General features: G+C 51.0%; 1 protein-coding gene across 1 annotated transcript in view; it reads left to right on the forward strand.

Moving 5' to 3' along the window:
• CUNH16orf96 (chromosome unknown C16orf96 homolog) overlaps positions 1-12,709 on the forward strand; it is a 49,182-nt gene that overhangs the window by 34,194 nt on the left and 2,279 nt on the right. The window contains exons 10-14 of the mRNA XM_032257999.1: positions 2,366-2,484; positions 3,638-3,700; positions 5,872-5,964; positions 6,978-7,137; positions 7,330-7,429. Of these exons, the coding sequence (XP_032113890.1) occupies positions 2,366-2,484; positions 3,638-3,700; positions 5,872-5,964; positions 6,978-7,137; positions 7,330-7,429 (535 nt within the window). The remainder of the gene's footprint in view (positions 1-2,365; positions 2,485-3,637; positions 3,701-5,871; positions 5,965-6,977; positions 7,138-7,329; positions 7,430-12,709) is intronic.

The following is a 12,709-nucleotide window of genomic DNA, read 5'->3' on the forward strand; positions in this document are numbered from 1 at the left end:
AAAAAAAAAAAAAAAAAAAAAAAAAAGATATTGCAGGCCAGGCCTGGTGGCTCACGCCTGTAATCCCAGCACTTTGGGAGGCTGAGGCAGGCAGATCACAAGGTCAAGAGATTGAGACCATCCTGGCCAACATGGTGAAACCCAGTCTCTACTAAAAATACAAAAATTAGCTGGGCATGGTGGCTCATGCCTCCTAGCTACTCAGGAGGCTGAGGCAGGAGAATCACTTGAACCTGGGAGGTGGAGGTGGCAGCGAGCTGAGGTTGCATCATTTGCACTCCAGCCTGGCGACAGAGCGAGACTACGTCTCAAAGCAAAAAAAAAAAAAAAAAAAAAAAAAAAAAAAGACTTTGCAGCCAGGTGTGGTGTCTCACACCTGTAATCCCGGTATTTCGGGAGGTCAAAGCAGCTGTCAGATAACTTTAGCCCAAGAGTTCAAGCCCAGCCTGAGCAACATGGTAGATCTCTGTCCCTAAGGAAAAAAAAATTAGCCAGTTGTGGTGGCACACACCCACAGTTCCAACTACTCAGGAGGCTGAGGCGAGAGAATACCTGAGCCTGGGAGGTTGAGACTGCGGTGAACCAAAATCGTGCCACTGTACTCCAGCCTGGGCAATAGGAGCACCCTAACAGGCACTGAGAATGAGACCCTATCTCAAAAAAAAAAAAAAAAAAAAAAAGAGGTCTCGAGATACCCAAACACAACACATGAAGAAGTTTTACTTGTTCCCTGGTTTAATTGAACCAAGTCTGCCAGTGGGCTGGAGATGACATCCAAGTCAAGAATTGTTGCTAATTGCATTAAACGTGATAATGGCATCGTGGTTCTGTAATAAAAAGTTATCGCACTCAAATATTTATGAGTGAAATGTCACCATTTCTGTAACTTAAAAAAAAAAAAATACTCCATCGGGTGGTACAGTGGCTCACACCTGTAATCCCAGCATTTTGGGAGGTCAACATTGGAGGATCACTTGAGCCCAGGGGTGGGAGACCAGTCGTGGCAACATAGCAAGACTCCATCTCTACTTTAAAAAAAATTATTTCGGGGCCAAGTGTGGTGGCTCTACTCTGTAGTCCCAGTACTTTGGGAGGCCAAGGCAGGCGGATCATGAGTTCGAGACCAGCCAGGCCAACCTGGTGAAACCCCATCTCTACTAAAAATACAAAAATTAGCTGGGCATGGTGGTGGGCACCTGTAATCCCAGTTACTCAGGAGGCTGAGGCAGGAGAATCGCTTGAATCCAGGAGACAGAGGCTGCAGTGAGCCGAGACTGCACCATTGCACTACAGCCTGGGTGACAGAGCAAGACAGAGCAAGAGCCAGGTTCGGTGGCTCACACGTGTAATCCCAGCACTTTCGAAGACCTCGTGGATCACGAGGTCAGGAGTTCAAGACCAGCCTGGCCAAGATGTGACTCCTCTTCTCTACTGAAAAAAAAAAATTAGCCGGGTGTGGTGGCACACGCCTGTAAGTCCCAGCTACTCTGGAGGCTAATGCAGAAGAATTGCTTGAAACCAAGAGGCGAAGGTTGCAGTGAGTGAAGATTGTGCCACTGTACTCCAGCCTGGGCGACCAAGTAAGACTCCGTCTCAAAAAATATATATATTTTTCCCCAGGCACAGTGGCTCTCATCTGTAATCCCAACATTTTCGGAGGCCGAGGTGGGTTGATCACTTGAGGTCAGGAGATCGAGACCAGCCTGACCAACATGGTGAAACTCCGTCTCTACTAAAAATACAAAAAAATTAGCCAGGCCTGGTGGCACACACCTGTAATGCCAGCTATGCTGGAGGCTGAGGCAGGAGAATCGCTTGAACCCGGGAGACAGAGGTTACAATAAGCCAAGATCACACCATTGCCCTCCCGCCTGGGCAACAACAGTGAAAGTCCATCTCAAAAATAAATTAATAAAATAAAAATAAATAAAATTGACTGTGATGGTTGCACAACTCGGTGAATGTACTAAATGTCATAAACTTGCCCTGTTTACATACACTCTCAATAAATGTGTTGAACGTGTGAATATCAGGTACAGTGGGGCCATTGGGAGAAAGGTTTCTTAGACCTCCCAGCCTGCATTTGAACTTGGTTTGATTTAATCTCTTGGAGACAGTAGCTGATGGTGTTTTTTTGCTTTGGCCACTAGGAAGCTCACCTTGCAGCTCCCCTCTGCCCATAGCATCTAGTAGAGGTCTGAGCCTATACCAGATCTGGGTCATGTTCCCTTTCCTGGATTCCCTGTTTTAGTTGAATTTTGTTATACTCTGTAATTTCCCACGTTGCTTCAGCCCCTCTTCTGGAAGGGGGCAGGGTGTGAATTCATTGACTATTCTTTCTTTTCTTCCCCTTGGCTGTTGGCAGCTAGTCCACAGTGATCTGGATCCATTGAAGAAAGAAATGGAAGAGGTCTGGAAAATAGTCCGGAAGCTGCTGATTGAGGGCTTAAGATTGGACCCTGACAGTGCTGCCGGCTTTAGGAAGTGAGGGCCTCCCCCAAGCCCCTCCTGGTAGGGGTACTGCTGCCCAGGCTGTGGGGGACACAGGAGGGGAATCCTGGGAGCTCCAGGAGGAAAGATTCCACACCTGTGGATGAGGGGATGGTGGCTGGGCTGTGGCTGAGAGCACAGAGGAGGGGAACTCTGGCCTGAGCTGGCAGAGGGGGCTCCAGTCCTATTCCCGCCAATGGGGAAACCGAGGCTCAGACAGGGAAGGGGACCTGGGCAGATCTGGGACCCCTGACCCCAACCCAGCCAGTGCCCCAGGCAGAAGAACCAAATATTTGTGGAGCTCCTGTCCTCAGACCACCCCACAGAGTTTGTTGTTGTTTTTGAGATGGAGTTTTGCTCTTGTTGCCCAGGCTGGAGTGCAATGGCACAGTCTTGGCTCACTTCAACCTCCACCTCCCAGGTTCAAGCAATTCTCCTGCCTCAGCTTCCCAAGTAGCTGGGATTACAGGTGTACACCTCCACGCCCGGCTAATTTTTTATATTTAGTAGAGATGGGTTTCACCACATTGGTCAGGCTACTCTGGAACTCCTGACCTCAGGTGATCCGCCTGCCTCAGCCTCCCACAGTGCTGGGATTTACAGGTGTGAGCCACTGTGCCTGGCCCACACCCCTTACACAGTTCTAAAGGCCATCCCTTAGACTGGGCAAGGTGGCTCATGTCTGTAATCCCAGCACTTTGGGAGGTTGAGGTGGGCAGATCACCCAAGGTCAGGAGGTTGAGACCAGCCTAGCCAACGTGGTGAAACCCTGTCTCTACTAAAAATACAAGAAAAATTAGCTGGATGTGGGGGCACACGACTGTAGTCCCAGCTACTCAGGAGGCTGAGGCAGAATTGCTTGAACCCGGGGGGTGGAGGTTGCAGTGAGCTGAGATTACACCATTGCACTCCAGCCTGGGTTACAAAGCAAGACTCTATCTCAAAAAAAAAAAAAAAAAAAGACCATCCCTTGTGTTTGGGGCAGCAGAGAAACCACAGGGATGGTTGGGAACCTCAGGGCCTGTGAGGCTGAGCTGGGCCAGGTACTGACAGGAGGGGTGCAGCCCTGGGGCCCCAGCTAGCTGCAGCATCCAGCACATGGCCTGGGCCCAGCAGGGGCAGCGGCTGATGACCATATGCCTTTCAGGAAGCTGTTTGAGCGTGTCAAGTGCATATCCTGTGACCGGCCTGTGGAGATGATGACTGGCCCGTGAGTACCGCCGCCCAGAGTGCCCTGGCCCTTGGGCCTTGTTGGGTGGATAGATGTCTGCTCATGCACGTCCATGTGCACCGTTCCATGTGCACTGTGTCTACACATCCATGTACAGCGTTCTCCAGTCAAGTCCATACACATCCACGTGCACCATTCTGTACGCACCAGTGTCTACACATCCACATACACTGTTCTGCACCGTCAAGTCCATGCACGTCTATGTACACTGTTCTGTATGTGTCATGTGTATCCACATTCATATACAGGCTTCCCCAGCCTTCCAGATGGCTATTCTACAGCCATCAAAAATATTCAAATATGTGGCCTTGTATGGTGGTGCCTACCTGTAGTCCCAGCTACTCAGGAGGCTGATGGGGGAGGATGGGTTCAGCCAAGAAGTTAGAGGCTGGAGTGAGCTAGGATTTTGCCACTGCACTCCAGCCTGAGTGACAGTGAGACCTCATATATATATTTTATATATATATATATAGAGAACAAGACTGGGCATGGTGGCTCATGCCTATAATCTCAACACTTTGGGAGGCTGAGGGGAGTGGATCACCTAAGGTCAGGAGTTCAAGACTAGCCTGGCCAATATGGTGAAATGCTGTCTCTACTAAAAATGCAAAAATTAGCCCGGCATGGTGGCATGCACCTGTAATCCCAGCCACTTGGGAGGCTGAGGCAGGACAGTTGCTTGAACCCAGAAGGTGGAAGTTGCAGTGAGCTGAGATAATGCCACTGCACTCCAGCCTGGGTGACAGCGAGAGACTCTATCTTGGAAAAAAAAAAATATACACACACACACACACACACACACACACACATATGGAGAGAGAGAGAGAGAGAGAGAGAACAGTTTCTATCAGCCGGGTGCAGTGGCTCACGCCTGTAGTCCCAGCACTTTGGGAGGCTGAGGTGGGTGGATCACAAGGTCAGGAGTTCAAGACAAGCCTGACCAACATGGTGAAACCCGTCTTTACTAAAGATACAAAAAATTAGCCAGGCATGGTGGCAGGTGCTTGTAATCACAGGTATTGGAGAGGCAGAGGCAGAGAATTGCTTCAACCTGGTAGGCAGACATTGCAGTGAGCTGAGATTGCACCCCGGCACTCCAGCCTGGGTGACAGAGTCTGACTCCATCTCAAAAAAACAAAACAAAACAAAACAAAAACCAGATCCCAGCTACTCAGGATACTGAGGCAGGAGGATCACTTGAACCTGGGAGGTAAAGGTTGCCTTGAGCCGAGGTTATGCCACTGCACTCCAGTCTGGTGACAGAAGAGACTTCATCTCAAAAAAATAAAAAGATAAAACAGTTCTAGCTCCCCAGGAAGACTATTATGTTTACTTTATTTATATTTCTTTATTAAGGCAAATTACATGTGACATAAAATTAACTATTTTAAAACAAGCAGTTAGGGGCATTTGGTACATTCACAGAGGGTACAGGCATCACCTCTCTCTACTGCTGTGGCATTTTCAGTCCCTCAGAAGGAAACTTCAACTCATGAAGCTGTATCTCCCTGTCCTTCCTGCCCCCAGCCCCTGGCAACCACCAGTCTGCATCCTGTTTCTAGGATTTATCTTATTCTGTTTTTCACTTTTATTATTATTATTATTATTATTATTACTATTTCAGACTAGGTCTCCCTCTGTCACCAAGGCTGGAGTACAGTGGCACAATCACGGCTCACTGCAGTTGCAAATCAGGTGATCCTCCTGCCTCAGCTTCCCAAGTACCTGGGATTACAGGCATGCACCACCACACCCAGCTAATTTTTGTATTTTTAGTAGAGATGGGATTTCTCCATGTTGCCAAGGCTGGTCTTGAACTCCTGACCTCAAGTGATCCGTTCAACTCAGCCTCCCGAAGTTCTGGGATTACTGGTGTATGCCAATGTGCCCGGCCTGGTTTTTACTTTTGTAAATAGAACAATTGTTTTTGTGTCTCACCGTGATGATCAGAGCTCCTGAGATGCCTCTTGGGGTAGGGGTGGGGGGTCTTCTACTTCTGTGCTGTGGATGCTTCTAGCATTTGAGGTTGGCGACCTGAGCCTGCACCTCTTTCCTCCCTCTGGGTAGGCTTCCTGTAGGGGTGGGAGCCAAGCCCTTTGCTGGCTTGGCGCGCCTCGCACAGCCCCTGCAGAGCCCTTGTCCTCCTACAGACACCTGATCACCATCCGCAAAGCACACCTGCTGTCCCGGCTGCGGCCAGCCAGTGCCAACAGCTATGAGTACTTGCAGAGGCAACAGATGAGGTGAGCAGGGTGGGTGCCCCGCATGGAGGTCACTCCAAAGCCTGGGAACACTGTTCCTGCAAAGACACATCCTCCAGGCCCAGGAACCAAAGATTGTTTCAGACATGGCCAGCCCTTCGAAAGAGGGGCAGTCTGAGAGGTGACTGGGGCAGCAGACAGGCCCACGAGATGACCATGGAGGGAAGAACTGACATGTTTCCTGGGCATCTATTGTAGGCCAAGAACTATAAGAGGGTTTCATATTGAAATTCCACAACCTGCTGTGAGCTAGGATTCCTGTGCCCGTGTCCCTGTTTCTTGGTGGAGGAAATCGGTGATGATGGGGGATCCTTGGGGTAATACTGCTGTGCCCAGCAGGCACTGTGCCAAGTGCTGGGGCTCACCTGGCCTTTTTGAGTCCTCACAGTTGCCCTCTGAGCTGTATCCTATTACTATCCCATGTCACAGTTGAAGAAACTGCGGCTCAGAGAACTTCAGTGATCTGCCCAAGGTCACTGCTAGCGAGTGGCAGGGCTGACGTCTAAACCCTCAGGTTTCCACCACATCCAGCTGGCTCCCTGCGCCCCAGCCTGATCCCTCAACCTCCTGACATCCCACAGCTCTGTGGGTTTTCCTGGCCTCCATCACTGCTGTGGGGACATCTGGCCAGGTGGGGGAAGAGCCGGTGAATAGTCACCACAGCCATGGGAAGAGGAGGGAGGTGGGGACAGGCCTGCACCCTCCTTCCCTGGCTTCTTGAGATCAAGAGATTAGAAGGTCGAGCTCTTCAGGCCAGGGGTCCAAAGGGAAATGGCTGGGGCTGGGAAAATGCAGGACTCACTTCAATTCCTTGCCCCACTGAGTGCATCCATATCCACCCACCAAGCCCCAGGCCTGCCTGGCTGTGCCACCTAAATGCAAGCTGAAAGAAATGCTAGTCTTCCCTCAATGCTGGCCAGGCCCTTGAGGTCCATCCTGGGAAGCTCTGGGGTGCAGGGTCTCCAGGCCGCTGCTGACCCACCGCCTTGCCCCAGGGAACAGCAGCAGCTGCAGTTCCAGGATCTCGGCATGCAGGAGGATGTTCAGCAGGACTGGGGTGATGGCCCCCAAAATGACACCAGCTTCAAGTGCAAGTCCTGCAACCTGTCAACGCTTTATCCCTACGGGGATCCCCACGTGATCGACTATGACAGCGTGAGTCTGGCCAGGGCCTCCTTCCCAGAAGGTGGATGTCGGTGCCCCCCAGCCCCAGGTGTGGGACCAGGCCCCGGGCTGTGGGCAACCCCAGTGGAGGCTGCACTCTGTCTTCTGGGTCTCTGCATTCACTAAAGTTGGGGGGAAGACCGGATGGGAGCTCCCTGACCTTGGATCTGGGGTATCCAACAGGTCGAGGTAGACATCCTCGGTGTGGATGGGATCCTGTACAAAGGCCGCATGAATAGCCAGAGGGGGGCTCAGGCCTCAGCCATCGCAAAGGAGCTGGCAGGTGAGGGGGCATCGGGCTCCTTGGGGCAACCCTGCCTGGGGCCCTGGCTCTGCTGGGCAGGGTGAGAGGGTTCAGGTGGGGCCCAGAGCCAGCACTGTCCCTGACTGGGGTGCCCTCACGCTATCAGTCACAAAGCTTGGGCCACAGCAGGCACCCAGGAGACCTGGTCTTGGCAGTGGGGGAGGGAGACTGCAGGAGGGAGGATCTGCTGTCCCAGAGATCAACAGCTGACCTGAGGGAAGGCCGTGGCCACAGGACCACGGCCTGTGATGAAGGATGATGGGCTAGGGAGGGTGCTAGGCTGGTGCCAAAGGACACCAGGGAGGAGGGACTGGACAGCTGCCCTGAAGCCCTTGAAGAGGGACTAGGAGTTAATTGGAGCTGGATGAAGGATGAGAGAAGAGTGGTCTTGTGGCAGGATGGTAGGTGCAAGGGCCCTGTGGTGGGTGGAAGCCAGACACAGGCAGGAACTCAGGATACCAAGTCTCCCTGGAGGGCGGAGACTGTGGTAGAGCAGTGAGGTGACAAGGAGGAGCCTTGGATCAGACCACAGAGGCTGTGTGTTGATATCACAGGCAAGGGTTGGGCCAGCAGTAGACCCAGACATGTGCACATCCCAAATCAGTCGTTGTGGTTGCTGCAGTGCTGTGGCCTGGCTCTGGTCAGCTCCTGCTGGGACCCCAAGACTCTGCAGTCCATTACTAGATTTGAAGGACAAAAGGGGAGCCTTCTTTCCCCTTGGGGAAGAGGAGTTCTAAATTTTGCCCCTAGGTGGGAGCCACACACTTTCCTGTCAGGAGTGGTCCTGGAGCCACAAGATGGCTGAGGGCTGAACTCCACCAGCAGAAATTCTTTTTGTTTGTTTGTCTTTTGAGATGAAGTCTCACTCTGTTGCCCAGGCTGGAGTGCGGTGGCGTGATCTCAGCTCACTGCATCCTCCACCTCCCAGGCTCATGAGATTCTCCTACCTCAGCCTTCCAAGCAGCTGGGATCACAGTTGCCCACCATTATGTCTGGTTAATTTTTTTTTTTTTTTTTTTTTTTTTTGAGATGGAGACTTGGTCTTTCGCCAGGTTGGAGTGCAGTGGCACAATCTTGGCTTACTACAATCTCCGTCTCCTGGATTCAAGCGATTCCCTTGCCTCAGCCTCTTGAGTAGCTGGGACTGCAGGCACACGCCACCACGCCCATCTAATTTTTTTTTTTTTTTGAGTCGGAGTTTCTCTCTGTTACCCAGGCTGGAGTGCAGTGGCGCAATCTCGGCTCACCGCAACCTCCGCCTCCTGGGTTCAAACAATTCTCCTGCCTCAGCCTCCTGAGTAGCTGGGATTACAGGCACGCACCACCATGCTCAGCTAATTTTTTGTATTTTTAGTAGAGACAGGGTTTCACCATGTTGACCAGGATGGTCTCGATCTCTTGACCTCGTGATCCACCCGCCTCGGCCTCCCAAAGTGCTGGGATTACAGGCGTGAGCCACCACGCCCGGCAATTTTTTGTATTTTAGTAGAGACAGAGTTTCACCATGGCCAGGATGGTCTCGATATCCTGACCTCATGATCCTCCTGCCTCAGCCTCCCAAAGTGCTGGGATCATCTGTGTGAGCCACCGTGCCCAGCCAATTTTTTGTATTTTTACTAGAGATGGGGTTTCAGAATGTTGATCAGGCTGGTCTCTAACTCCTGACCTCAAGTGATCTACCCGCCTTGGCCTCCCAAAGTGCTAGGAGCACAGGTATGAGCTACTGCGTCCAGCCCACCCGCAGAAATTCTTTCTCCCCAATACTGTGACTCTATTGACTCGAGGACTAAACACCAGAAGTGGAAGAAAGGAGGGTGGACTGTTTCATCTACATGCTGGGCAAAGAAGGAGGCATGCTGCATTAGTCTCCTGGAGCTGCCAAGACAAATTACAAGCTGGGTGGCTTAAAACAGCTCAAGTTCCAGGCTGTAGTCCCAGCTACTTGGGAGGCTGAGGCAGGAGAATCACTTGAGCCCAGGAATTTGAGGCTGCACTGAGCCATGATCTCACCACTGCACTCCAGCCTGGGTGACAGAGCCTGACCCTGCCTAAAAAAAAAACCAGAACAGAACAAAAGCAAGCAAAAGCGAAGCCAACAACAGCAAAATACAGCTGGAGTTTATCCTCCCACTGTTATGGAGGCTGGAAATCCTAAATCAAAGATTTAGGATTTAGGGAGTCAGCAGGGCTGTGCTCCCTCCAAAGCCTTTGGGGGAGGGTCCCTCCCTGCCTCTTCCAGCTTCTGGGGCCGCTGGCACTCCCTGGCACGCTCTGTCCACATGTGTCCTCTCCTCTGTCCCCTGTAAGGACGTTTGTCTTTGGATTTGTGCCCAACCTAACCCTGGATGATCTCATCTCAAGATCCTTAACCTAATTATACCTGTAAAGACCCTTTTTCCAGATAAGGTCACATTCGCAGCTTCTATGAGCTGTATCTTTTTGGGGAGCACCATTCAATACACCCTGTTTCCAGGGGAGCCGGACACCATCTCAAACCCTGCATTATCCTGGGTAGGGGGATGTGGCTTCTCCTGGCGAGGACTGGCCGTTCCAGCCCTGCCTCCTGCCTGGTATTTGCTGGGAGGGCCCAGGCTGGGCGTCAGGGATCACCAGGCAGGATCACAACAGTGGCTAATATTTAATATTCCATGAGCCCTGACTTTGCGCCAGGCCCTCCCCCACCTCCTCCACCCTGCAACAACCCGCCAAGAAGTTTCACAAATGATCAGCTGAGGGCTGCTTGCTGGGGCCCAGGGCAGATGTAGTGTACGTCTGATAGACCCAGTCCTGTCCGCGCTTATCCACTGACCTCCCCAAGGGCTGGTACCCTGGGTGGGGGGGTGCTTTCCTCCATGGCTCATTCATTCCCAAGACCCACACAGCAAACCAGGACTTGAATCATGATAGTATCAACTGCTTTGTCTTTTTTTTTTTTTTTTTTTTGAGACAAAGTTTTGCTCTTGTTGCCCAGCCTAGAGTGCAGTGGCGTCATCTCGGTTCACTGAAGCCTCCACCTCCCAGGTCCAGGCAATTCTCCTACCTCAGCCTCCTGAGTAGCTGAGACTACTGGCACACACCACCATGCCCAGCTAATTTTGTTTTTGTAGTAGGGATGGGGTTTTTACCATGTTGGCCCTGCTGGTCTTGAACTCCTGACCTCACCTCAAGTGATCCGTGTGCCTCAGCCTCCCAAAGTGGGATTACAGGTGTGAGCCACCGCACCCAGCCCTCAGTGGCTTTATCTTGCTTGGAGGTGACAAAATCTGATAGTACAGATGCTCCTCAACAGACGATGGGGCTGTGTCCTGATAAACTCAGAGTACCCAGGCTGGAGTGCAATGGCACAATCTTGGCTCACCACAACCTCCACCTACTGGGTGCAAGCACTTCTCCTGTCTCAGTCCCTAAGTAGCTGGGATTACAGGCATGTGCCACCATGCCCCGCAATTTTTATATTTTTAGCAGAGATAGGGTTTTGCCATGTTGGTCAGGCTGGTCTTAAACTCCTGACCTCAGGTGATCTGCCCACCTTGATCTACCAAAGTGCTGGGATTACAGGTGTGAGCCACTGCGCCCGTTCTCATGTAACTTATTGACTCTTGTATATTACATTGAAATAGTGACAGATTTTTACCATCTTAAAGCTGAAAAGTGGTAAGTTAAGTCATCGTAAATCAGGACCCTTCTGCATTAGAAATCAATTGGAAACCTGTCTGTGGCTGTTGTCACTCACTTATCTCCCCCAAAGAACTTTCTAACTCAAAACAGACTCAAAGCCAGGTACAGTGGCTCACGCCCGTAATCCTAGCACTTTGGGAAGCGGAAGCTGGAGGATCACTTGAGCTCAGAAGTTCAAGACCAACCTGGGCAACATGGTGAAACCCCACCTTTACAAAAAATATAAAAATTAGGCCGGGCAAGGTGGCTCACGCCTATAATCTGAGCACTTTGGGAGGCCAAGGTGGGCAGATCACAAGGTCAAGGGATTGAGACCGTCTTGGCCAACATGGTTAAACCCTGTCGCTACTAAAAATGCAAAAATGAGCTAGATGTGGTGGTGCCTGTAGTGTCAGCTACTTGGCTGAGGCAGGAAATCACTTGAACCAAGGAGGCAGAGGTTGCAGTGTGCCAAGATCATGCCACTGCACTCTAGCCTGGTGACAGAGCAAGACTCCGTCTCAAAAAAAAAAATAAAATTAGCTGGACGTGGTGAGGCGCCCTGTAGTCCCAGCTACTTGGGGGGGCTGAGATGGGAGAATCACTTAAGCCCAAGAGGTCCAGGCTGCAGTAAGCCCAGATTGTGCCACTGTACTGCAGCCTGGGCAAGCGAATGAGACTTGATCTCAATAAAAAGAAACAGTCCAGGTGCAGTGGCCCACACTTGTAATCCCAGCATGTTGGGAGGCCGAGGCGGGTAGATCACAAGGTTAGGAGTTCTAGACCAGCCTGTCCAATATGGTGAAACCCCATCTCTACTAAAAATACAGAAATTAGCCAGGCATGGTGGTGCATGCCTGTAGTCCCAGCTACTTGGGAGGCTGAGGCAGGAGAATCACTTGAGCCCAGGAGGTAGAGGTTGCAGTGAGCCAAGATCGTGCCACTGTACTCCAGCTTGGGTGACAGAGTAAGACTCAGACTCAAAAAAAAAAAAAAAAACCAACAACAACAACAAACAGGAAGAAAGAAATGTCCAGAATGGAAAAATCTATAGACAGAAGGAAAACTGGTGATTTCCAGGGGCTGGGGTTTGGAGTGGGGGAAGTGAGAGTGACTGCTTTATGGGGACAGGGCCCCTTTTGGGGTGATGGGAATGTCTCAGAAGAAGGTATCAGTGGTGTACAATGCTGTCTGTGTCCTAAACGCCTCTGCATTGTGCACCTTAAAAAAAAATTTTTTTGACATGGAGTTAAGCTCTTGTGGCCCAAGCTGGAGTGCGATGGTGCAATCTCGACTCTCTGCAACCTCCGCCTCCTGGGTTCAAGAGATTCTCCTGCCTCAGACTCCTGAGTAGCTGGGATTACAGGCATGCATCACCACACCTGGCTAATTTTGTATATTAAGTAGAAATGGGGTTTCTCCATGTTGGTCAGGCTGGTCTCAAACTCCTGACCTCAGGTGATCCGCCTGCCTTAGCTTTCCAAAGTGCTGGGATTATAGGCATGAGCCACCGTACCCGGCTGAATTGTGCAATTTAAACTGGTTAATTTTACCTAACATAGATTTTACTTCTAATAATGCCAAAAAAAAAAAAAAAAAAAA

Source organism: Sapajus apella, unplaced genomic scaffold, assembly GCF_009761245.1.
Source record: "Sapajus apella isolate SASKATOON/1434 unplaced genomic scaffold, GSC_monkey_1.0 scaffold99, whole genome shotgun sequence".
Classification (NCBI taxonomy): domain Eukaryota; kingdom Metazoa; phylum Chordata; class Mammalia; order Primates; family Cebidae; genus Sapajus; species Sapajus apella.